We start from the raw sequence: 26,518 nt of genomic DNA on the forward strand, positions 1-26,518 counted from the left end.
TTCAAATACCGTGCAAAGTCGGAATGTGTGATAAGGTGGTAGACTCGAGAAATGTGACCATCATTGATTTGAACTCTAGGCTTTGCTGCCTTAATACTGTCTATCTTAAAGAGAATTTGCTCGCTCATTATTTTCAAGTGGGCACCATCTTTATCTTTTTCTAGCTGATAGTGTTATTGCCCAATTGTTAAGTTTGAAATCTTATTCTTTCATGGCTCCATTAATTTAACCCCTTATATCAAAGAACGAACTTTCCTATCTTGTCCCCATTCTTTTCTTCTCAAAGTACTGGGTAGAAGTTATTAAAATATCCAGAAAATTCACCTTGGGTGAATATATCCGTAATTCTTATGAACTCGGGGGTTAAATAAGCATTGATATTAGAGGGAGCAATTTGATGCTGTTCACTGTTAGGGAATATAGGGTTTTACAGATGAACCCAAAATATTGAATGAGAGTGTCTACTTTTTTCCAGGCCCTTCCGGCACGACTGTTAAAACTCTAAGGGAAGAAACCCCTGCTGAACCGACGTCAGCTGCAGTCACACCAGATAAAGGTCCTTCACAGGAACGACATCGTCTTGATGAAGAAACGAAAGGAAAACCAAGCATTGCAGGAACCTCTCTTGACCCTATAGGTATGGAGCTTGATTTCGTTTAGATATAACGTTAGTTAAGATCGCTCCACGTGCTAGCTTATACATGTAGGTTGGGTTTTAGTTGTATTTAAGTCTGCTCCTTGGATTACCTTTTCAGTGGACTGGTCCACGGAGTTACATACACTGCAAGTAACGATTGAGCGTGGTTTGAGCATGTTATAAGGGGAAAGACCAAAAGAAAAAAAAAAGACAAAGAAAAATGATTAATCTTTCTGGACAGCGAAATTTGGCAAATATGAACTACGTGTATGATGGCGTTTCAGGCCCGTAGGCTGGGTTGGTTCGGGGGGGTCGGAGGAACCCCCCCCCCCCCCCCACTGCCAGAAATGGTCCGCTAAAACAAGCCAGCTTATACAGATTTCAAGGTTTACTTATCTCATCTGTAACTAACTCAAAGTACGTATATTTTCCAATACTTTTAATTTGTTATCTTCTTTTGATTAACCTATTTTATTGGCATGGCCTTACATATAGTATACGTATTCGTTATTTAAATGTAATGATCTTCTTGTTGTTGTTGTTGTTCTCGATGGCCATGCCTGGCCCTGCCTGGATCCGACCTCGACCCACTGCAGGATGTGGGGGCCTGTGTTCTCTGCACGATAGATGTTGACCTCAAAGCAGCTATTACTAAATACAGTGACGATCTTCCATCACCAGAGTTATTCCAAATGGAGCTTGCGCGGTGGAAAGGCCGATACCTATCGATGGGACCGGAACTGAGGCCAGCTTCCCCCGCTTTTGCAATTAAGGAATGTGATACATCCTTATATCCGAACATAAGCGTTCTGCTCAAAATTGCATGTACTATTCCAGTAACATCACGTGAATGCGAACGAAGTGCGAGTACATTGCGCCGCCTTGATAACTACATGGGAGCATCGATGGGGAAAAGCCGCTTATCAAGCGTCGCGCTTCTCCACTCCATTACCATACCACCATGGACCTTGATGTGGTAGTAGACACCAATGCGCGGCTACATTCCAGAAGAATACAACTGGAAAACCTTCTGTAACCGTTCCAGTTCAGTACTGTTATCATTAACAAAAAGAAATAAGGAAACGTCGTAATTATTGCTTTTTCAAACACCAGCGTTGTAAGCCGATGGGAACCGAGGTGAAGCGACAAAACTACTGCGCCTTACTAGAGGGAGGGTAATAGGAAAAAGTTCCTAGTGGACTTGAGGTCACTAAAGGTAATGATTAAGGAGGCTCGCCGCAGTTTATTTGGACGTGGGATGGAAGGTTTGAAATTACAATCTCGCATAGAAGATCAACTTCGATCTCCTTCACACTACATCATCACTTCAACATATGATTAAATTAATTTTCTCATCCGGTTGAAATGAAAATACAAAGTGCCAAAATTTTATTTTGCCAGAGATATTGGTAAAAGATGCGGGAATAAACAAAATCACCCCGTAAAAATTGATTCATTATTTATTTGAAAACTCTCTTACAGATTGTTTTCTAATTTCGCCAACAAGTTGTCTACATTAAGGAGTTTAAATTCCTTAAGTTTCGTCATAAAGTGTCTTACTAGATTTCGAGATAATCGACAATGAGAGGCTATGCGCTACCGTTGCTATGGTAATAGTTGTTGCTTGGAAACCGATGAGAAAATTAACTTTGATTATAATTATGTTGAAATGATGATGCAGTATGAAGGAGATCGAAGTTTATCTTGTATGCGAGATTGTAATTTCAAAACTTCTACACCCGGGTCCAAAAAAACTGCCGCAAGCCTCCTTAATACAACTAGCAAGAGCTATTTGGTCTGTTTAAAGATAAAAACAACCTACCCGCATCAGAACCAGCCTACGGGCCTGAGTATTTGGACATGTGCATATTAAGAAGGTCTATAACAATTACTTCAATCTCACGTTGATTTCAGATACTATTATCAAGCTTTTCATCAGCACCCAAGGTCTAGATGAAGAAAAACAACAAACAGTCCACGCGATGTTAGCACTTCTAGCACAGACGTATGTAAAATCCCACAACCTTTCCACGGCTGAGCTAGAACCAGTCGGATCCCTGATTAAATTTTTAGAAAAGGCTTACCACGTGGCCCTTGTGTCCGTTAATGAGGGCTCATTGGAAATTGTAGTGCGATGTCCCAACCGGGAAAGTCTTGAACGTCTGTGGAGTGACTATCTCTCTGGTCGCCTCAATGAAGAAGTTGAGAGGCACCTTATGACTGAGGAAATCAAGAAGAAACTGAATCTGGAGACGGTTAGATTGAAGACAAGCATAGAAGAGGGAAATTACTTGATGTGCAGGAAGGCTTTCATGGAAATGTCAGGTACGTTTTAGTGATAGTTCAAGGCGTTTTTTATTGAATGGAAATCGGGAGCTCAGCTGTAGCACTTTAAGTCAAGAAACAATTAATACGTATATTTTCGAGACGTATCGTATGGAAACGAAACGTTACGTCACGTGGACAGGAACTGCCAAAATAATATCACCTGGGTAATGCTACGGTCAGGGAAAAGTCAGTGAAACGGGTTCTTTTAAAGGTCTGGGAAAAGTCGGAGAATATTGTGTAAAGTCAGGAAAATTTTAATTCTACTCATGATTAATGAAAAGTCGGGGAATTTTATTTTTTACCAGCCACAAAACTAAATTTGCCAATTCGAGTATCTCATTTCGTAAAATTGAACGGACTTGCAATTTATTGTTATTTAACCAGGGGAGGCAAGTAATAGTGGTTTTCTGCCTGAACACATTGATCCAGCAGGAGGGGACTCAAGACAGGCTGATGAATTTCAGAAGGTAGAACCTTTTCACTTTTGTTGAACAAAATGAGAAACCGATGCGTGTGTAGACCTGTTTAGGCCTTACACCAGGAATTGAAAACCGCAGTCGTTCTTGCAGTAACTTGTTTATTTGTGTGGATGTGAAAAGGTGTTAAACATGTTTTTATGAGGACGAATGATGTATTTGTTTATGTCACGTAATTTTTAAGAGAATTAAGCGCCGTGATGTTTCTCCCTTGTCTTTACCCTGTTTACAGGATGGGAAACAGGTTATGAACTGGATGATTAGAGCAGAAAGGGCCAAAGTAAGTATACAGTTGATATATGTTTACTATAGATTTTTACATTACTAGTACCTTAATGTAAAGAATGAGCTAGTCTTTGAATGAATGAGTTACGTGGTATTTCAAAAGAGACAAGGTAGAGGACATTAAAGGGAACCTCCACTCTTTTAATTGATTAGCCTTAAATCTATGGAAATAACGCCTCATTTCAAAGTTTGTCTGAACAAATTGCACCAACACTTTAAGGTGCAAAACGTGGATATTACTGTTGTCCATTTTTCCCTCCTGACACCATTTTGGACTTTTAGTGTGCTATGGTTGGGTTGCTTCTATTGGGGAGGAGTAGAGGTTCTTCTTTGCGAAATAATGGGCAAGCATGCGACGTAACGAATTCCACACTATTGGTGCACGGGAACATTAAAGGCAGAACTGAAGCTGGTAAAATCCTGTTTTGTCTTGTAATTCAAAAAATAAACGGTCTGCGAAGTTTAAGTATTGCATTCTGAAAAGAAATAAAATAAAACCATTATTGTTAATGTACTGTAGTAAGCAGTCAAACCTCTTTTAAGTGATCACAAATTAAATTAATTAAATTCTGACATATTAAGTGTTATATTTTTAAACATGATCTATCATTTCAACAGTCATAAAACAGTCACTTCTAGCAAAATTTAATGGTGAAGTTATAGGTTGATGGGGTCAACCAAGAAAAAAACAACAACAACGACAACGAGAAAACAATTGCCTTTAATCATCATAACAGCTATTATGCCATTTTCATGCACCTGCAATTTTTTTTTTAAACCCATAACACCTTTTACAGCAAATCTTTATGGTTGTAAAAGTGCTTCATTAGATGAATATACTGGTAAATGGCCCAGCGTAGGTCTGTGTTGGCTACAAACTAAATTGATAATAATATATTATATTCCATGTTATGAGTGTAAATAAAAAAAAATGAGAAAACTCTCATTAATCTCATTCTAGTGAGATTAAAAGGCTTTTCAAATAATAATAATAATAATAATAATAATAATAATAATAATAATAATAATAATAATAATAATAATTCTTTATAAATAAATTTATTCTAAAACGGCATGTACACAAAGTGTAAAAGCCCCTTAAGATTCGTAAGCTTTCTTCAAGTCAATCCTTCCTTATTATAACACCTAGGTAGATGTTAACCTCCCGTAGGTGGATGTTGCCTGAGCAAATCTTGACTGTTTTCATAGTTCCACATTTCTTCCACAAATCGAGTGTAAAATCCTGGAGATCAGTGTTCAGACGTCGAGAAACGAAAGTAAGAAGATCTCTGTATTCTACTATAACGAATCCTAACAAACGTTCGAAGTCTTTATTTCACCGACGTCGTCCGCCATTACTACCAGAAGAGAGTGAATGCAGGTCAATTTCCGGTATAATAATATACATGCAAAAATTTCAGCATGCTCATTGGCTGAGAGCACGTCAATTAATCCCAAACAGTGCAGAAAGTTGAAATTGAGTGCAAAAAGTTGAAATTGAGTGCAGAAACTTGAAATTAAATTGATTGACAGGAACGTCGCGAACACGGAACAACACAAAATGGCGGACAGGTTACAAGAAAGTAACAACGTTTTAATTCAGAGTTTGAAGGAGAATGCTAAGAACATAAACACCCAACAAAGCACAAATAATTGGCTTAAAGTCTGGAAGTCTTGGGCCTCTCAAAAGGGCTATGTCGAAAGTATTGAAAAGTACGAACCGGAGGCCCTGAACAAAATTCTGGAGGAGTTTTACGCAACAGTTCGTAAGAAAGACGGGGAAGATTACGAGCCTGATAGCCTTCGTGTAATGGTGACTGCTATTGACCGATACCTAACAGAGAAAGAGTACAAACACTCAATTATTCGCGAGAGAGAGTTTAAAAGCTCGAAGCAAGTTCTGGAGGGAAAAGCCCGCCTACTGCGGCAACAAGGCAAAGGCAAGCGGCCGAACAAGGCGAGAAGTCTGACAACAACCGAGGAAAATGAGCTGTGGGAAAAAAAAGAAGCTGGGAAAGGGAAGTCCTCAAGTCCTTGTCCAAACAGTTTGCTTCTGACCCAATATTTTGGTCTTCGAGGTCGACAGGAACACCACAGCATGACGACTGAAGATTTCTCCTTTGGATTGGATGAAAACAACACAGAGTACGTCGAATTTATCGAGAACCCCACAAAAACACGCCAGTCCGGACTTTCCGCAAAGCCCAGAAGCTTCCTTCCAAAAATGTTTGCAATTGGAGATGACAGATGTCCCGTTGCAATCTTTAAAGAGTTTCTGCGTCGTCGTCCTCCCGAAATACGGACAACCGGTCCAGTTTATCTGTCTTGTGTGCCAAATCCGTCCTCGCAAGTTTGGTATAAGCGGCAGTCGATGGGAGTGAACAAAATGAATGACATGATGAAGTCCGTCATCAAAGGAACGACCCTAGAAGATTCGTTGAAGACCTTTTCCAACCACAGCGCCAGGAAAACAGTTGTAAAGAAGTTGAAGACAGCAGGCCTAGAGCGAAGTTCAATTGTTAAAGTAACGGGCCACAGAAACGAGAAGTCACTGGATGACTATGACGAAGGAGATGAAAGAGAACAGCGACAGCTTTCCCACACCATCAGCCACGCTAAAAACATCAACAGCGAGTTAGCTCGAGGAAACAGCTTTAATAGTAGCACCAGCAGCTCCAACAATATTTTCAACCCGTTCTCGCCAGACCCTCAATCGGCTCAATGTGGAAACAACTTCAACCAAGCAGCTTTCGCGGCGTTTCATATGCCAAGTTATATCTCTGGCCAGAATGATCAGCGTCAGTGTTTCATGAACATAAACCATTTTCACCAATGTCAAGTCACTTTCAACATGGGAAACACAGCAGCTCCCGAAAAGCCACAGTCAGCTGCACCGCCTGGCAAGGACAGTATTTCTCACTGATTCATAAGTTCGAAAAGCTTCAAATTTTGAAAATGTTGATCGATTTCGCCTCCATTAGATTCGACAACAAACATTAATGAGTTGACTTCTTCAAATAAACAAGTTTTGACGTCTTATCACACCTCTTTTTTCCTTGAGGTCCATAAAATGTAAATGCTTTAGAATGATAAATGCTTCCAGAACTTGATCTTTGTCGATTGAGAGGATATGTTTGGTCTGGGCCCGGTTCATACGTCGAATTTCTGCCGTGTCGAATTCATTTAAACTAATTAAATTCGACAGAAATTCGACGTCTGATTCAGCTGCCGAATTTCTGCCGTACGTTTGACTGGTCTTGTCGCATTATCCGGCAGAAATGGGGCAGCGATTCAAACGTCGCATTTCTGCCGTGTTGAATCGAATTCATACATTTACATACATTATGTTAATGTATTGAGCATGCGTAAATCAAGGCTGACCGTCCAAAATGGCTTCATGGCACCCGCGCGATTCCATCGAAGAAGAAAGCTCATTTGAAGTAGAGAAAATCTTCGCAGGATACTTCATGGAAGTACTACAGGAGAGCTATTGCAGCTTTGATGATGACATTGATGAAGAAGTGCACAGTAAGGAGAATATTTTGGTCACGCGTGTATTTGTCCGCCATGTTGGATACTCTAGCTTTATCATATTTTCTGCTGACCGACAGACACTGCAGTATCGACTCTGAATTAAGTGCGGCACGAGTGCGACGTCTGAATCAACAGTCGCATTTCTGCCGCACTTAATTGAATTGAATTCGACACGGCAGAAATTCGACGTATGAACCAGGCCTAAGTTTCCACAAGTGCTAGCATGTCAATCAAGGTTGTCATTTTTCAACCAATAACGTTAATGTAGGCGGGACCAGTGAGCCGTGACACGAAATAAACACGATAAGAGGAAAACAGAGTCAAATTTTTGCATGTATATTATTAATATATTATTAGCCCTACGGGCTCGTGCAATTTGGTTAGCCTTTGAAAAATTTACTCGTGCTGATTTATCCCAAATTGCACTCGAAATCATGTGATTACCTATACTAATCGGATCTCGGATCGTGGCTGCTCGACGTCACCTCCCTTAGGCCGATTTTATCTTTTCGCAAGCGAAAGAATCTGCCTCGTCCCCAGGCGCCGAGCAAAAAAAAAAGGGGGGGGGGGGGGGGGGACGCGGTGGTTAATGGGAAGGAAGCGAAACATGGACGCCTGGGAGATCTTGCTTTCAAAATGGCGGATGATAATAGTCATAATATATGCAGATCTCAAAATGCCTTCATTCTCGAAGAAAGACCAGTTCACGTCGCTTTTCTTGACCAAAAATTCCCTTGTACGCACGTATTTTGTAGAGGAAAGGGTTCGTTTTTTAAAATTGATGAAATTGTACATCACCATCACACAGTCCCTAGGAAGGCGGTAACAGACGACGAGCTTAAAGAGGCGAGAAAGGTCATGAAAATCCTTCATGGAGAAGAAACCTTAAGATGCCTTAGAAAGTTTACTAATATTTGCTCCGAACAGGTAATAATTTTGTAACGCACTCGCTTCTTCGGGATTTCAAATTAACGTTAACAACGTTTTAACTTTATTATTTCCATCACTTGCTTTTAAGCAAGTAAAATACAATGTGTAATATAATTACAAAAATATCAGTAGATATAGAAGTAATAAGAGTGTACAATATAAAGGAATCATGATCATCGCTGTCATGTTTTTGCTTTAAATACATTTATTGATTGAATAAACTGACACATGTGTTTGTCAATGCTGTTCCACGTTTTGGGACCTTGTACTTGGATGTTGCTGATCTCGTTTTCATACAGTGTTATCAGTGCCTGGATATACTTGTCTCGGCTCTGTTCCGCTGATTTACACTTTAAAACAAGTTGCAGTGCTGTGGTTTCACTATCTTCTTCTTCTAATGCTGTCATAAGAGCTGACCATATCTCGTCCATCCGCCATTCACAATCCTTAATCTGCCGTTGCATTTGTGCAATGTGTGCATTGACATTAACATTTTTCTCATCACATATGTGTATTAGTGGAGACTTCAGGCAGATATTAGTGTATACAATACTTCAATAGCGTCAAGGAGAAACAGGAAATCTGCATGCCATGAACTATTGTCCCTCTATTGAATGGCTAGATCGTCTGAGATTTTTCTATAACCTTTTCTATATTTTCCTCCCTCCCAAATAGCTAACAATTTCAAATTGCAACTCAAACTAGTTGTACATGTTGTCGGTTAAAATAAATTTCAGGTAAAATTATTTGAAATTCAGATGTTTAAGATAATAACTATCAAACAAACAAACTAATTTAAATTAAACTAGTTTAAAACAGTTTGACTCAAATTTCATTTTAGCACACAAAAAATTATACACTTCAAAATTTCAAAATAAAACTGCAAAAGAAATGTCATAAAATTCCCAAATCAAATTTAATACATAAAGGATACGTTTCTTCCCTACTCCTACGCACTCTTTTTACATTTGCTGATCCAAATGCTCCCTTCAATGCTCTTGTACAAAGGCTGTTATCATCTTGGGAATGGCCAAGATTTAAGTAGTGCAAAACTACCATCTGGCGGGCTTGTTCACTAGGGCACTCAGAAAAGCCCTCATGGAGCTTGGCTTGTAAAACTTGCTGCCTTTTCTTGCGCTCTTCTCCTGATAACACTCGTCTTGTTAATTAAAGATAAAATCTGACTTGTAAAAGCAAATTATCTGAAAAAGATGGGATCATTAGAGTACAAAGAGAAAGAATTAACCAAGAGATAGGAACAAACAGGAACCAATGTCTGCCATAATTTTTATGATAACAAATATATTTATATATTATTATTAGCCTGTATAGACAGTTATGTCATCAAAAATTTTAGGCATAAAGGATAAAACGAAAACATCAAAGAATGAAAAAGTACTAGAACCAATTCACTTACCTTCTTCAAAACGCTTCGATTTGGGTTATATAGAATCTTTTGAGGACGGTGTAAGGTCATGCTTTCCAGGCCCTCCCCTCGAGCTTTCGCTTTCATGACGTCGATCATCAAACACCAGCGAACGGGTGCTTTTAAGTGAACGGGCTACAAATTAAAAGATATAGGTGTTAAAAGCAATCGTCACGTATTGCAAACGGCAAATCACGAACAATACCTACCGTCATTTTCCAGCTCTTCCCCAAGAAAATCTTCCTGTGATAGAAGCGCTCCATCCTCTGCCATAGTTCCCGCCAGGGTACGACCACCCAGACCCTTCTCTCCATCTGTTTTCCAATTCCCAGATAATTTTCCCGCCATTATTGGTGTAAACAATAAGCCCGCTGCCTTGAAGTTCCTTGATCGCTGACCGGCCGGGAAGGCTGAGCAGATTATTTCGAACGCAGCGACAGAATGGCACTCACAATCCATGTCCTGGCAGTAAAGACATCCACGTACCTCCCAAAAATAATTTTTCGACATAGAACATTTTGCAATTTTACAATTTGCCAGGCGTCTCCCTTCGTGAATGCATCAGTCCCACAACGCCATGCGCACCGCACTAAATCAATCCCACAACGCCACACGAACAGCACACGATCAAGGAGCGACGCCTGGGGATGAGGCACCTGAGAGAATAATATCTTCGGTCCTGTTCGACACAATAAATTCGTTGATTCAAACGGTAAAATGCTCTCCTTTCATAGACAAGATTTTCCTTCAAAGTTTTTGTGATGCGCCGATTTGATTTTTCTGCAAGGAAAAGTTGTTTTTTTGCACGCGCCGGCATAAGTCCATTGTGGAATGTTAATTGTCTTCTATAGCGTCACGGCAAGTACTGAAAAAACGATATCTTCGGTTATGTTCGCTGATTCAAACGCTCTCTTTTTAAATACCATTTTTTGTTTTTTCCAAGTGTGGTGCAATGAACATTATGCGTTATTTCTTGGCAAGCGATCGAACGTTTACAAAAGCATAAAAATATGCCGCCGCGTGCGCAAACTGAGTTGCGAAGGGTTTACCTAAAATCCGGAATCCGAATTCCGGAATGCAAAAAAATTTCGTCGAAGGTTATTAGAGTCATTTGGGAAACAGTTTTATTGCCCTAGAAAAAATTATAATATCAGTCAGGAGCTCAGTGAAATTTTCAAAAGTTTGCCTAAGATTTTCAATTGCTGCAGTTAAGCTTATGGCGTTTTTTCTAATACAGTCCCTTTAAAGTGTAAAGCTTTCAAAAACATTAGAACGACACTTACCCATGTATTTAAAATCAAATACACGGAAGCTGAAGAAGACTTTTTATTTTTTCCTGCTTAGATAGAGGGCAATATTTGAGTCCGAATGTTTCTGCAAATGGTCGAACTCTTTTCAGTGGTCATTGTGTTTCGCCAATTTTCCTGGGCAAATCCATTCTTAAATGGTATGAAAAGTTTGGTATCAAAACGTTCTTTTTTTATAGTTATGATCCGTTGCGATTATCACGATCCTTTATGAAACACGTAATTCAGTTAATAAGAAAGTTTTTTTGCTATGGAATAGTGTAAATAAAAGTAAGATGTTTCTTTTCTTTCTTTTTTTTTTCCTTTTTCTGTAACTTGTCGTACGAGATTTGCTTGTGAGTAGGGGATTTTTGTTCTTTCGGAAGAGCTAGGGGCGAGAGATGTGTACGAGTGGTTGTGTTTTGACAGGTACAGTGCAAAGCATAATGGGGAGATTTGTTGTAGACATCAAGTACATAGATAAGTGTCGTTCTGGTGTGTTTTAATTTTACACTTTCAAGGGACTGCCTTAGAATACTGCCATAGGCTTAACTGCAGCAATTGAAATCTTAGGTTGAAAATTTCGCTGGGCTCCTGACTGATATTATAATTTTTCAAGAGCTACAAATACTGTTCCCCAAGTGACTTTAATTTTCGTTGAAATTTTCATGTCGACGAATTTTCATTTTTTGCATTCCGGATTCCGGATTCCATGAACCTGTTCACTGCATGCAAAACACAATACATTTGCATTTCCCGACTATTGTTTCAAAAGCAGCTTTACACCGGTTTTCTAAAAGAATGTAATCGGGTTCATAAAAAATAATTTTTTCCCATGAAATCCCTGCTTTATATAATTGAATTTCATGTGGGAACAGGAATCACTGATTGGCTTGTACTGTACCACTAACCGCGTGAACGAAAATGCTTTTAGCTTTAGTACTAGTGTTTTCGAAATTCTTTTGTTATGCTGTGACTAATTAAATTATGCTAATTAATGTCCGGTCAAATTAATAAAATGTCCGTCCAAACGGAAGATTTGAAAGGACATGTGTCCTGTTAAGATAGAAAAATTATTTCCAGCACTAGTCACTATTAGTAGGCACTGTCCTTAAATAAAGTTATTATTAGAAGGGATTGATTCCAGGGCGTCCCGTAGGGAAAAAAATGTAAATAAAAGTATGAATCTTGATTGAAATTTCCTGAGGGTTAGTGGGCATAGATATTTTCTGGACAAAGCTTTAGTCAGAAGGACCTACAGGCATCCTTTGGATACCAAAGTTTGGGAAAAATTTATTCTAAATGCACTTGATCCTTCAAAATGTTTTCATGAACCGTGCCCCGTGGATGCCCAACTTTCATTAATTCTAGCTTAAAGCCTGTTTCTGGAACTACATAATGCACATGTATATATGTACTAAATGACCATTAAATTAATTTCTGCACACACTTATTGGATGAAACATTAGACTCTATCATTCTGTTACCCAATTTTATTTTATTCAGGCCTAAACATTATTTTAAAGTACATGTGGGTATAAAACCGTTCAGTGAAAATTTTGTTAAGCCTCCGTTATTCTGTATCATTGCTAGCGGTTTGTCCTAACCATGATGAAACATTGTGCGTTATTTTTAGAAGTTACTTGGAGGGAATAAAATAAATAAACCCCGTTCTGTCTTGCTGGTAATGGGACGATAATCTCCTTGGCCAAGAGACCCTTCTCAAAGTACTTCATGGTTCCTTAGTTTTGGTAATAAACCTTTGACACCATCCCCAATTTGTTTTTATTTTGCAAGATTATTTTGAAACAGCTGTTAAAGCCATATCAAGTTAAAATGACCAATTATTTGTCAAAATCAGGCTATTCCCCACACTCCTTGCATGTCTTTTAAAAAGGCCTTGTGAGTCCCCAATTTTTTGCTTTTCTTGCATACTCAATATAGGAGGATTTCTTCTTAAGGTGTTTGGTGAAAATGTCTGGTGAAACTAGATTGTTACCATACAAAATTATTCTTGTCATGTGAGAAGAAAAATCTAGTACTGGAGATAGAAAACTGCTTTATGAGGCAACTACACTTTCATGTGCTCAGTCTTTATTTCATGTCTGTTTAGCTTTGGATAAAGTTAACAAATGACAGCTGGTAAACATGACCTATTTGTATGTATATCCTTTGACATTTATTGTAAAAAAAATTTCCCCACCATCATGCAGTAATAAAATTCCAGAATTATTTCAAATTCTTGATGAAAACAATAGTGTTTCTTAGAACATTCCCATGTAATCTTGTGTTACAGCAAGGAAGTTAACCTACAAGGAAATGTTTAACATAGGAAAGCAGCATTATTTTAAGATGCCAGTAATGCCAAGTTAATGGGACAATATATGTCAGCTATTTTTAGTAGCTCTTTGAAGAGCTTTGAAGTGCCAAAAGTCATTTTCTCACCAACAGACCTGGAACTACATTGTAATAGTCCAGTTTTGTAAAAACAACAGTAAGCCCTAGGTGTCTTGAATAAACTGGTGCACTAAAACCATTGTGTGTCTTTTGATTTGGATGGTGAGTTTGGAAATGGTTGCGACTTTAAAAAAGGTAGCCACTGTTTTCAAGTCCTGGCGTTGTGTTGTGCAAAAATCACTGAAGACTGTAGGGTGTGTTTTCCTCCAAGAGTTCACTAGAAATTTTCCTCCTGGTGCTGCAGAGCATTTTGCTAACCATGGAAGGGTGCATATTGTGTTTCAAAATAATTTTGATAAAATATCTTTAAAATCCCCCTGACATACTCCATCTCTGGCTCCAGATATATGCAAATTCTATTGTGTTTGTGTTTTTAAATGGAAAGGGAACTAGTTTTTTTTTTTGCATTTCAAGAGAAAGGGAAAATTTATTTTGAAATTGGTTAATTGAAGTTTTAACTGGCATCTTTTGAAGTTGCTTTCTTTCGTTGGTTGTTTTCAGTATCAACTTGATTTTCAGCGGTCAGAAGTCATGGAGCAGCGCAAGAGATTAATGCAGAAGAGGCAGGAGGAGCAACAGCGTCATTGTGAACAGCAAAAAAATGCTCAAAAAGATAGGGAATACCGCTTTTCACAACCAAAAATTAAGGTAAGCATACAGTCAAATACTGTAAACGGAATATTCTCCCAGAATTGCCAACCTTTTGCATGCCACAAATTTAGAACAATAAGTTTCAAGGTTAAGTTTTGTAGTGGCTGATAGCTGGCAAAGGCCAAAGCTCCTTACTTACCTTAGATAACATAGATCAGCAGCTGTGTTCCTTTGCGGGTACTTTCAGCAACTTTTCATACTTAGAAGTCCTCCCAAAGCAGTTAATGGAAGCTGAAGGGCTCTGAAATGAACCTTTGTTTAATTTAAGTTCTCACATTTTTCCCATTTTTGTATGTGTCTTGCAATTAATTTGGAGTGTGCTTCTACGTAGCCAATCCATTTTTGCATTTACAAATTGAGGGGGTGCCTGTAAATAAAGCCTCAAGTGACTTCTGATAGATTGGTTTCTCCCTTCAAATTGCCTTGTATTCGTTGGTGAAACAAAAGGAGAATTTGGTCTTATGGAAAAGTCACTTTGGGCCTTATTCCATGCACCTTTTCAATTGTTGGTCATTCATTTTCCATACCCCGGTATCACTGGCAAAAATGACGCTGTGATACTCTGCCTTTCAAGCTCCATACACATCCGCTCCTGGCCTGGCAAAGGCTTGTACAGTCACCTACCCATCTGAAGACCTTATTACTGTGCCTGTGAATAACATGTGAAGTTTGAACTTCAACAGCCATTAACAGTTTGTGTGGTTTACTGCTGTCAATCACAATTACGGTAACAATGAACTAACCTAAAAAACGCACAGCTTACGAATGTGACCTTTTGACACCATTAAGCCAAATGTCTTTGTTTTCTAAGAGGTCCGCGGCACTGATAAAAGGCAGTGAAACACCTAACGGCTGGTTGAATCTTGAACTTCAGAGTCCACACATGTTATCGAAAAGTGCAGCAATATACCCAAATGTTTATGGTCCATTGGCGGTTTGATTTAGTGGTTAAACTGCATTGTCATTGCTTTCCTCAGGTGGAACCAGAAGAACCTAGGGAAAGTGGAGAGGGTTGCTCGTCAATGGAACAGGATGGTGAACCTCCAGAGAAACAATTTAAGATCAAGCAGGAAGCTCCTCAACCTCCATCTCAATCATCCTCCACTCAACAGCACTACCAACCACCATCAGCACAGGACACCCATTATTCACAACCACAGCAGTCTACATCAGCACCACAGCCATCCCAAGCATCTCAACAGCCCGCATCAGAAAGTTAGTTCTTTTCCTAGAATATTTGTCTTGGGTGGCAAGGTAGTCATTAAAGGCTGAACCCTTAACACCTGTTAGTTGCTTGTGCTTGTTAGGGGCATTGACGGGGGACATGTCAACTAATTTAATGTCACTTTGAATAGCCAAAGAATATATTTTGCTTTGATTGAAATGTTAAAATGAGAGTCCAGTTTTGTTATGTAGGGCTTGGGGCACAACCGACCTATGGTGCATTTTAGCTCTCTCTTTGTTATTTTGGATCAGATTTTGCCAGATGTTTTGCTTGGGGCCTTTAATTCCTTCAGGAAATGTTGCCCCAATGGTGTAACCACTGCGTTTGGGTGCTGCTGTAATCATGGGTTTTTATTCCGAACTTTGTGCAAAAGGCTGTAAAACTACCAGAATGCAAGTAAACCACGCTAATTTTGTCAGTTAGTGGTGCAATCTTAATTCTCACCAATGTTAAAGGTCAAGTCAAAGTTGCTTTCAGTTTGTAAGCTATAGGGAGCCCACAGAGTGGCCAGAGCTTAACCCAACTTATGTGGCAAAAAGCAACTAGGATACAGTGTAATAATTTGCCTCTCCCCCTGGATGGGATGCTTATGCAGCAACAACAACTTTGCCCTGCCCCAGTGTGGAACAAAGATTTCAAAGGAACTTTTTTCCCAGCTATGTTGTATCAACCCTCACATTAAGAAATAGGTAGTTTCCATTTCTCATGCATGTTAATTTATTTTGATGTTTTTGAATTTTTTTTTTTTTGAAAAGTAGATTTGTTTAAATTGTAATTTCCTTTCAAAGAATCAATTGTAATCCCAATCCTTTGCCAGTGTTTTTTAAGGGTACTTCCTGGGTTCGATAGGGTAAAAAAGGGAAAAAACATTTTTTTCGACCAAATAGAATTTGGGGATTTTATCTAACATTTACTGAAAAAAAATTGGAAAAATATTAAAAAGCGCGCGAGATATTTTGGAAAACGTATTTCCATCTAAAAGTAAATAAATAAAAAAGGTGTCATAATCTTCTTAGTGCGAGACGCCCCAGAGGAATTTTCGCGGCAAACGCTTCATCCGGGAGCTCTTATTTCAGAAATAGGCATATTTTGTTTACATCTCGCCTGCAGAAAATTTCTCACTTCGAATTTTCTATTCTTTGCCGGCGCTTCCCACATGGAAAAGTCATCAAAAAACGAAAAAAGCCTGTGGATAAAATCCCGGAAGATGCCAGGGCCTAAGAAGAAGGGAAAGATAGGTTTCAGCGAAGATCGAAAACGTGATCTTGCAGAGAGCAACAAAGGCTCTTGGTTCGACCAAGAAACTCTAGTCGACGTTGAAGGTTCTGTCGAAGGTGATCACGAAGAACTGGAGCAGCGGCCTTCAATTTATTCCACTGTTATTGGATCAGGTACACAGAGGTCGATTGCCGTGCAAAAGTCCTGCAGCCGTAACTTTGCAAGCATCCTGTGAAAATATCAAATATCATATTCTACATCCTCTGGGCCGATTTCTTTCTTCTGCAGCGAGATAAAACCAAATAACGTTTTACTGCGCGTTTGTAATGAAACATTGGAATAAAATCAGCAAGAATTAGACCGATGAAATAGAACTCAACAGAAGCGTATCAGCCCACGTGTAATACTGGAGATAGCGCGTTCTGCGTGGCCCTTTCTCTCGCTTTTTGCTCCGCTCCACGCTATCTTGAATATTTCTTACGAAGAAATCACCATCGTACCTAAATAACAGTAAAAATGCGATTTTCTTTCATTATACATTTCCTTTGATACGAAATGAATAATTGCTTTAGCTTGAAGCGTAAATTACATTACACGCAATCAAAACGAACAACCAACCCAATAGATTTCATCTCTGTTATCAGTGCACTCCTCCGAGGAGTGCACAGTTTGGCAAACTCTCCGCTGACGCGCTTCTGGTTTCGTTAGCCTTGGTTTTTCCCGTTTTCCTGGTTGATTTTTACGTTTTCCTTTCGCCACTTTCCCCATCTCGCTCGATCACAACAGCGGAGTCTAAAACGTGTCTGCAACGCGATACTTTTTCCGCGAAATTCTGTGCTATTGTTGTTGACGCCATGGGGTCCTGTTGCTCGATTGGCTCACCACCTAATGAGGTGTCATAATCTCCTGTGGAGGCTTGTTTTTCTTGCAAACCTTTATCGAGCGAAAACTCGCACTTGAATTTTGGCAGAGTATGTCGACTTTGAACGAATTAATAGGGTATGTAGTTTTGACGGATTGTCGTGAAATTTGGCCAGAAGATTCGAGGAATAATGACAAACAAAAAGGTGTCAGGGAATTTTGATTTTCAAAATATTTTTCCCGTGGCGACTGTTTACGCAACACGACTCAAGTATTTTTTGCTACTCAAACTTTAGACGTGGATATCTAAATAACCAATCAGAATTTCGAAAAAGCCTGACACCTTTTTGTTGATTGATGCCTTGTGAATAACACTGTGCAGCGATTTCGTTCTTCGCGCGGCGTTTGATAACCGATTAATTCAATGGAACGACCATCGGTCGATTCGAGGTTCTACTGGCTCCTGGCACTTAAAAAAGGAAAAGATCGCTCAATTATATTTTTTATAGGAAACTACATTTATTAAGCTTTATTATGATATATAGTTTGTTAGAGGTTTATTTAAACTTGCGCGCGTACGATTTTTTTTCCAAAGGACACCCGCGAACCCAGGAAGTATCCTTAATCAGAAACTGTAAATTGTTCCATGTGATTTGTAAACACATTGTAATTCACTTCCGCGTGCCAGTATGTGATTTTGATAAGCCACCATTATTATTATTATTATTATTATTATGATGATGATGATTATTATTATTATTGTTATTATCATCATCATCATCATCATCGCAGGTTTGTTGCCATTATTTTATCACCAGTATCTCTAGTTAATTACCTTGCAAAGAGAGACAATGTGGAGCAATGTTTCAGGTCCAAGGAAATGACACTCCTGTTGTCCAACCACTCGACAGTGCACTCCTAGTATCTAAAAACAAGTTATTGTTGTTCACTTTTATTTACAGTAACATCAAGTGAGGTTAAGAAAAGGCTTCATGAATTTGTGATCAGCAAAAAGCAAAGAGATCTTGCATTGGCCTCATTGTCTGGAGCTGAAGCATTCAAGGACTGGTTAGTTGTAAACATTTCAAATGTCTGTGTCTGTGGCTAGCAAAAGACATTACGTTAAATAAAATTAATGTTGCCTGGGTTATCAAAGTTAAAGTTGAATTAAATTTTAACTGAACACAACTGAAATTAAGTCAAACTCAATAATTGGATATGGTTAATCCTATACGACAATCACATGACATTTCGTTTAGTCTGATTATTGAATTCATTAGAGCCACAGAGTGCTGTTTGTTAAAAATTTGGAAAAGCTTAGTTAAGTTTTGTTCAAAGCTCATGATTTAAAAAAGACCCCTCGGACCTCTCTCCATCTCTTGAGGTCTGAAAATAAATAAGCCCCCGGGGGGCTTAGAGAGCTTTTACATTATTAGGCAACTATTGTATGTAGGTAAATTACACGTCTTTGAATACTTTCATTCTCTTTGTAGGAATCAGCAATATGAACATGATCCTGACAGATTAGCTCCTCTTGGAGCTGGCTATGATGGAGAAAACTTTCCCCTTCGAAAAACAGGTGTGGAATCCTATAATTTAATTAAGCAAATTCTCCCATCTACAACTACAAGGACTATGCAGTGACTAGGGAGAAGAATTTGCCTGTTGGTATTGGGGCTTGAAGAAGAATTGTTAGTTTTACCACTGAGCAAACCCTGCCTGGCTTATTAGCTGCATTATTTTGATCAGTGTTCATTTTAGAAGTTGCTCAAACTGCTTAAGAAATTGGGGACATCTTAAAAATGAGGGGGTGGGGTGGGGGGCATCATTTTAAAAACCAGCAGAAAGTTAGGGACATTTTGCCTTTTCAAGTTACATGTACCACAAATGTACTACATTCATGGTAGGCATGGATATAGCATCTCACTGCTACAAGTTTTTACTGTTGTTAATATTTTTTGTATCAAGAGGCCAGAAAGGTGCACAAATTGCAGAGAAACGAGGTCAAGAATGAGCACTGTTTAAGCATCAGAATAACAAGTGACTTTCATTGATTTTAGCTTCTGAACCAAATCTAAAGTTGAAGTCTCGACTCAAAGCCCGACTCAGGAATTATGGAAGCCCTCTGCTACACAGGCGAAGAGATCGACACAATGGAAGTAGAATTCACAGAAGCCTAACATGTAAGTGATGTAGACTTACTAATACAAGGGTTTGGAAAAGTTTTGAGTAGACATTTTCAACACAAATAAAGTAGACAATAAACTGAAAATTAGTCTGATGAAGAATCGAAACTGAATTTTGCTGGGAATTGTCTATAACCACAATCCTAAAACACCTCATGGTAAAGATTAGCAAGGTCATTATCATCATCATCATCATTATTGTCACTGTCATTACTTAAAGGCTGATCAATCTAATGCCATTCCAGACTCCATGATATCTGAATGTTCTATATTTCATGCTTCGGAACATCTGGTGGATGTATACCAATGCCAGACAGTCCCTGTGCCTTCTGATTTTGTAAACTAAATTTTTAAATAGTCATAATTTTATGGAGGACATGGAATATGTTTAGTGAAAATTGCCATCAAACAGTTGTGATAAATGCCCATCTTGTCCAGTATGTTATACGCTGTATATTATTGAGACTTTGGAGAAGCTGGCCTCTGGTTACTTCTAGAGGCCCAGTTTCTCGAGTCAGTGATGGAGAAGCTGTTTTTTTTTCATAAATGATTGTTTAGATGTTTGTGAAAATTAATGCTACATCAGGCCTGAAAGAAATCCCTTGCTTGCAACAGCTACAATTGTAGCCCCAACAAGTTAATGTGCCTGAAAGTTCCAAAAACGTACAGGGAACATTTCCTATGCCCAGCTGCAGGTTGTGTGCATGTGTAAGTGTTACTGATCTGACTGGCTCATGTATTTATCTGTTTTGTTATTTATTTATTTATTTATTTATTCATTTTCAGTGGAAAATGCAGGAGGTGAAATGGACTGTGCAAGTCCAGGATCTCCAAATGGTCAATCATCATCTGCTTCACCACACAGAGAGGTGAGGAGTACATTTAATGCAACATTGATGTAACAACTGATTACTTTGTCATCATCAAAAATTCAACTTGAATTTTCTTGCGAATATTTTTCTACGAAGGTTACGACGTTTTTTATAGTTAACATGTTTGAGATGAAACTTCATCCATTGTCAGTACAGAACCCGCTAGTGGATGTGGTATAAAATTAATACAAGAAGTATACAATATAGCTAATTGTAATTATGTAGCAGGCATGTTTGTGTGTTAGGGTGGCTACATGTTGTTGTAATTTTTTCTGCTTGCTGGTGACAGATGTTTTTATGGCACTAACAGATGTAAGGTCTTTAAACATACAGAGAATAATTATTTCTTGCAGTTCTGTTGTTAAACTTGAGACTTCCTTTTCACAGGGCTCATCACCTCTAAGCACCGGTCCTGGTTCAGGACTTGGCCACAGTCTACCCAACCTCCAAGCAATTCCACGCTACCCATCAGGGCTGGACCATGGTCGTGGGAACCAGCTGTGGCTGTCTAGCCAACTCGCACACCAGTCCCATGTGATGAGCCATACTGGCAGCCTGTCAAGCAAGAAAGTGGCTCGTATGGAGGTTGAAAGTCCATATTCTAGTCAGACTATTTCAGATGGAATTGAGGAAGAGGAAGAGAGTGATCTTGCAGCTGCTGCCCTGCATCAAGCACGATGGAAGCAGCTGGCTTTAGCACAGGCTCAGGCACAGATGTTGGCAATGGGCTTTGGTGTAGGGCACCATTTGAAAATGAGTTCCGCTGCACGGCAGACCACGTCGCCGCCAGTGGCATCTCTATCACCTGAGGCACCAAACAACTTAGTATCACCCCGAAACACAGGACTTTTTGCATCAGCAACATCATCGCAATTAGATGGGCATCTAAAGGTGCATCGACGGTTAGGACAGTCGTTATCAGCGCCAGGCTTGCCTCTGTTAAATCTTTCAAATGACATGGCCCTGAGCCAGCAAGCGCAAACTCCAGAACTTGTGCAGCAGCAGCTTCAACAATTTCTGAAACAGCAGAGGCAGTACCAACAGAACCCAGCTCAGTTCATTCAGCAGCTCCAACAGGAGCTTCTTCTACAGCAGATGGGGACGAAAAACCTGCAAATGAACTTGCAGCAGTTACAGGAGATGCAGCAGCAACAGCTACACAAGGAATCACAGGCGGCACTCAAGGAACACTTAGAGCAACAGATGCGGCAGAAGGAGCAGCTGGCTTGGAAAGAACGCCTTCTACAAATACAGAGGCAACGGAAAATACAGCAGGCACAGCTGCAACAACAGCAGCTTCAGCAAAACCATCTTACACAGCAACGACTTGTCCGTGTAAGTAGACAACAACTGTAGATGAATCCTTTTTCCGAGGGTGCCAAATTATATATTTGCAAAATATAGAACCCTTCAAGCTGACTTGTAGGGCTGTTTTATCTTAATTAGTAAATTGATTGGCTGAATGTTTGCTAGAAACTGTCCAAGGGTTATTTATTAGTTGATTGGTTTGATGTAAAAATCGGAGCCACTTGTGCAACGAATCAGACTGCTGAACTCAATTCATCTGGACTGTGTATCTAGAAAGTAAGGAGGTTCTCAAACACAGACGAGACCTGCAGCTGCCGCAGCTGGGTCTGCCTACTCCAGTCGATATGGACCCACCGCACCCTTCATAGATCTTTGTTCGCGAAGCCAAGCCACGAGTGGGTGAGAGTAAGTAAGGAGAGAGGAAATAATGGCTTTCATTTCAATAGCCCCACTAATATCTATGTCCAGACTGAATAATCATGGTTTCAGCAAAATTAATGGCACTGATCCATAGAGGCAGGTACAAAAGTCGGACCGGATCAACTCGGACCGCCAGTCCGGTCAGATCAACTCGGATCAACTCGGATCAATTCGGATCGCCTTGGATCATGAAAAAAACATAAAATTAAATGAAATTGAAAATTTGACCCATTTGAAGGTTAAAATTCCGGTCAAAAATGGGCCAAATTAAGAAAGACTCACATTTCTCCGTGTCGTGCTGTGTAGTCAAGCCACCATTTTGTATTCTAAGTGCCAGTTCCTCTTGGACTCGTCATCCCCCGATCCATCCCTGATCCCGCCGCGTCGATCACCACGATCATGGACCCAGATGAAGGTAAAATCTAGGCCATCTTTGTCAGTGAATTTGTATCCGTCCACCAAAATGATAGTTTCAGTCATAACCAAAGGGTCCAGAGGAGTTCAATTCGATCATATGAAACACGCTAATCCCTTCGTTTTACATTGCGTTACGATTGCGTTACACAAAATATTTACCGCCGGCCAAATTACTGTGGGCTCGGAAGTTAGCTACGGCTCGATCGAAAGGATAATGGCAATTAGATTCAGGATTTTATTGTATAACGCCAGGATTTAGTTTAAAAGGTAAGACGTTCAAAGCGTGTTTTAAATGATCGAAATTGAACTCGAATTGAACTCTTCTGGACCCTGTGTCATAACCCATTTCTGTTTATACGCTACGTGATTTCGCAGAAATTCACTTTACTTTCGTTTGGCTCCTAATTTGGAGAACAGGAAGTTGATAGATTTAGCTAAACTTGGCCTGCTTAACGACAAGGGATTTCAGTCCAAAATGGTTGACGTTTTATACGAACGAATTTAAAACGATTTTCAAAGATCCTGAAGATAGCTTTTGAGGAGGATGATGATCTGAAAGGTATTTCAAGTAATTTTAATTACTAGATTTTACCTTCATCTGGGTCCATGATGGTGGAGATCGACACGGCGGGATCAGGGATACCCGTATTTCCCATCAGAGTTTTTCGGCTGAGAGGAACTGGCACTTAGAATACAAAATGGCGGCTTGACTACACAGCACGACACGTAGAAACGTTGCGAGTCTTTCTTCATTTGGCCCTTTTTTGACCGGAATTTTAACCTTCAAATGGGTAAAAGTTTCAATTTCATTTAATTTTATGTTTTTTACATGATCCGAGGCGATTCGAGTCAATCCGAGTTGATCCGACCCGGACTGACGGTCCGAGTTGATCCGGTCCGACTTTTGTACCTGCCTGATCCATAGCCATCATTTGAATAAAATTTGGTTGGTCCACACGCACAAAAATAAGAAGCAAAGGTGAAATGGTTTTGGTTTTTTTAACAGGCACACAGTCATGAAGATCTTCCCTCACCACAGTCCACCCAAGAGCAACAAATTCAAGAACTTCAACTTATTCGTCAGTTACGACAACAGGATTCTCCACAGGGTGGCTCGATGCAATCCCTGCCACAGGAAAAGCAACATGCCCTACAGCTGCGTCAAGCTGATTTGGCAGCAGCATCGTCAGCAGGTTCTGCCTCTCACGGTGCATCTGTTGGTCATAGGCCTTTGTCGAGGGCTCATTCATCTCCTGTTGTGGGTAAGTCAGTCCTCAATGCAATTTGATCCATTGTGATCAGTGTCTAATGTCTCCCTGCAATAGAGTCCTAAAGTGTGACATCACAAATATTTGAATTTTTGAAATAATGGGATTGTAATAGTATATTCAGAAAGAGCGCCATAAAAAATGCCTACTTGCCAAAAATCAGCATCTTATTGCAATTTGGAGGTGAGATATTAGCTCTGTTATGCCCCGACGACTCCACATAAATCCTTCTAATTTTGTCTCAGTTCTTAACGGTTGGAACTGAGACAAAATTAGAAGGATTTGTATGGAGTCATCGGGGCACAACAGAGCTAATACCTTATTCGTACTAATTTTCGCGGGTACTTAATTTCGCGAATTTGGGACACGAATCTTTCGCAAGCATTAATTTTCGCGATTTTGCAAAAAAATTTTAATTTCGCGAGAATTGACAAAAGACAAACTTAGAAAACCGTTTTTTATTGAATGAACACTTAAATAACAATTGATTTACAATTATCATGATTTGCAATTACGTAATAGAAATAGCGTTGATAATCAGACAAATCAAGCAAATACTGCAAATCAATCAAATGCTACTGAAATATTGTACTTTAAAATAAAAGTCAATTGTAAAAGTCAATTGTAAAAATATGATTTTAAACACCTATGCCACACAGTTCGATGACTGCACGAAAGATGTTTTGAAAGAGCTGCATGTACAAGAAGAAGAAATGAGTGAATTGGACGAAGAAAGTGCTGAAGTAGAAGATAAATAGTCTGTTGACAATAACCATGTAGCTAAAAACGCAGTTAATCATTGATTAAAGCAATTATAGAAGTGTATTAAATTTCGCGTGTTTAATTTTCGCGAAAATTAGTACGAATAAGGTATCTCAACTCCAAATTGCAATAAGATGCTGATTTATGGCAAGTAGGCATTTTTCATGGTGCTAGTTTCGAATATATTAACAAATCCCATAATTTGATAAATTTAGTTTTTGTGACGTCATCACTTTAGGACTCTATATCACTACTTGATCAAACATGTAGGTTGTGAGAATGAAGTACCTGATCAGCAAAGATAGTCTTGATTCGCAGACAAATTCTCCCAACTAGTGCCTTAGCCCTTTAAGCCCTAACAGTGATCAGCATCAAATTTCTCCTTGTAATATCAATGCTTGTTCAATCCCTGAGGTCATGAGAATTGAGGATATGATCATCCAAGGTGAATTCTCTTGATATTTTAATAACTTCTCCCCAGAGTGTTTGTAAGAAAGGTATAGGGACAAGATAGGAGAATTTATTCTTTGATATTAGGAGTTAAAGGGCTAAGAAATGTTTGGAGAACAGTTAGGAGAATATGAATTGTGATAGTAGAGATTAGGGATTGTGTAAAACAACTTAAGTCTATTTACAGTGAGTACAGCAATAAAACGTTAAGTGTTCTCTTTACCTTGTGTTATGCAACCAGTGCCACACAATATTATTGAGGTGACATGGTCATTCACATGTTCCATTTAGGCTGTCACTTGCCATTCCTGTGTTAGGAGTCAAGAGTTGCTGCTCCAGAAACGATTTCGAGTGTTGCTTGCACATATGTGTGGATGTTTTTTTGTAACTTAGGGCACTTGTGGAGTCTAACTTGGACAATAATTTAAAACACTTATAGACCTTGAGACAGAGTTGTTACAGTACTGTGCAGAGGTAATGAGAGCGAATTTCGACAAATTTCATTTATTGTTCTTGCGAATTTTCGATGATCTAGTTAGTCTATGTTTCTTTTGCCCCTTTCGAGTCATAGGTGCCCACTCAAACTGCTTGTGGTGGTTTAAATATTTAGAAAGACTTGTGTAACCAATTTTCAGGATTGGTTTCCTTGTTAACGTAGTCTTTACCTCTTGAAAGGCATCTGAAGAATGCCCTGTAGCCTCAACTTGTTTTCTATGCTAATCACCCTGTTTGTTATTGTAGGAAGTTGCCAGTTGTCTGGGTCCACGAATCGCACAGGTCTTGTTTATGATACTGTTATGCTGAAGCATCAGTGTTCGTGTGGTGACACAAGTTTACATCCAGAACATCCTGGAAGATTACAGAGTATCTGGGCGCGGCTTCAGGAGACAGGCGTGGTTAACCTATGTGAGGTAAATCTTGCTGTGATTGTGTAAGCCTTCAAGCCCCAATAAACATACAGGTTATATTGATCTTTTTTATTTTTATTTTATTAGCTTCGCCTATTACATGATATAGAAAAAAAAAAGGAATAAGTATAATAAATGCTAAATTAGGCAGGGAAACCACAACAGCAATAAGCCAATTACAGTGGTCCCAGTGGTTGTTCAAGTTAAGTATTTGTGATGTTGCACATCACATCTGTTAGTGAATCTTTTAAGGAAATGCCATATTCTAAATCAAGTAAAATATCTGTTTTGTTTTATAGCGTGTTCGGCCACGTAAAGCAACGCTAGCAGAAATTCTAACAGTTCACAGGTATGAAACTTATGTCTCCTATAGTTTGCAACTCCTTAGTCCAAACCTTGAAATTCTCTAAAGATCGCAACACAGTTATTTCCATTAACATTAATCAGATGATTTTGTTGTGCATCAAGACTTTTACTTAGTTGATATATTTTTTGTAATTAACTTTGATGTGACTGCTTTACAATGATGTATTTTTGTTGAAAGTGGAAGTACATGTAAATAATTATCAGGGACCGGTCATTTATTAGAGGGGGGGTGGGCTGGTGCATTTTA

General features: G+C 39.1%; 2 protein-coding genes across 13 annotated transcripts in view; both read left to right on the forward strand.

Moving 5' to 3' along the window:
• LOC146455539 (uncharacterized) overlaps nucleotides 1-26,518 on the forward strand; it is a 362,351-nt gene that overhangs the window by 277,107 nt on the left and 58,726 nt on the right. For 8 of the 12 annotated variants that reach the window (XM_085094233.1, XM_085094236.1, XM_085094239.1 and 5 more), the window contains one exon: nucleotides 476-637. The exons of the other annotated variants lie outside the window; for them this stretch is intronic. In XM_085094233.1, coding sequence (XP_084950359.1) covers nucleotides 476-637 — 162 coding nt within the window. The remainder of the gene's footprint in view (nucleotides 1-475; nucleotides 638-26,518) is intronic. 12 annotated transcript variants of the gene reach the window in all.
• The window catches only part of LOC146455553 (histone deacetylase 4-like), a 38,725-nt gene continuing 19,322 nt past the window's right edge, over nucleotides 7,116-26,518 (forward strand). The window contains exons 1-12 of the mRNA XM_085094182.1: nucleotides 7,116-7,254; nucleotides 8,069-8,187; nucleotides 13,834-14,007; nucleotides 14,988-15,225; nucleotides 18,277-18,382; nucleotides 18,808-18,893; nucleotides 19,375-19,497; nucleotides 20,287-20,369; nucleotides 20,760-21,707; nucleotides 23,524-23,779; nucleotides 25,739-25,908; nucleotides 26,205-26,254. Of these exons, the coding sequence (XP_084950308.1) occupies nucleotides 7,116-7,254; nucleotides 8,069-8,187; nucleotides 13,834-14,007; nucleotides 14,988-15,225; nucleotides 18,277-18,382; nucleotides 18,808-18,893; nucleotides 19,375-19,497; nucleotides 20,287-20,369; nucleotides 20,760-21,707; nucleotides 23,524-23,779; nucleotides 25,739-25,908; nucleotides 26,205-26,254 (2,492 nt within the window). The remainder of the gene's footprint in view (nucleotides 7,255-8,068; nucleotides 8,188-13,833; nucleotides 14,008-14,987; nucleotides 15,226-18,276; nucleotides 18,383-18,807; nucleotides 18,894-19,374; nucleotides 19,498-20,286; nucleotides 20,370-20,759; nucleotides 21,708-23,523; nucleotides 23,780-25,738; nucleotides 25,909-26,204; nucleotides 26,255-26,518) is intronic.

The sequence above is a fragment of the Pavona decussata genome, unplaced genomic scaffold, assembly GCF_977016875.1.
Source record: "Pavona decussata unplaced genomic scaffold, jaPavDecu1.1 SCAFFOLD_273, whole genome shotgun sequence".
Taxonomy (NCBI): Eukaryota; Metazoa; Cnidaria; class Anthozoa; order Scleractinia; family Agariciidae; genus Pavona; species Pavona decussata.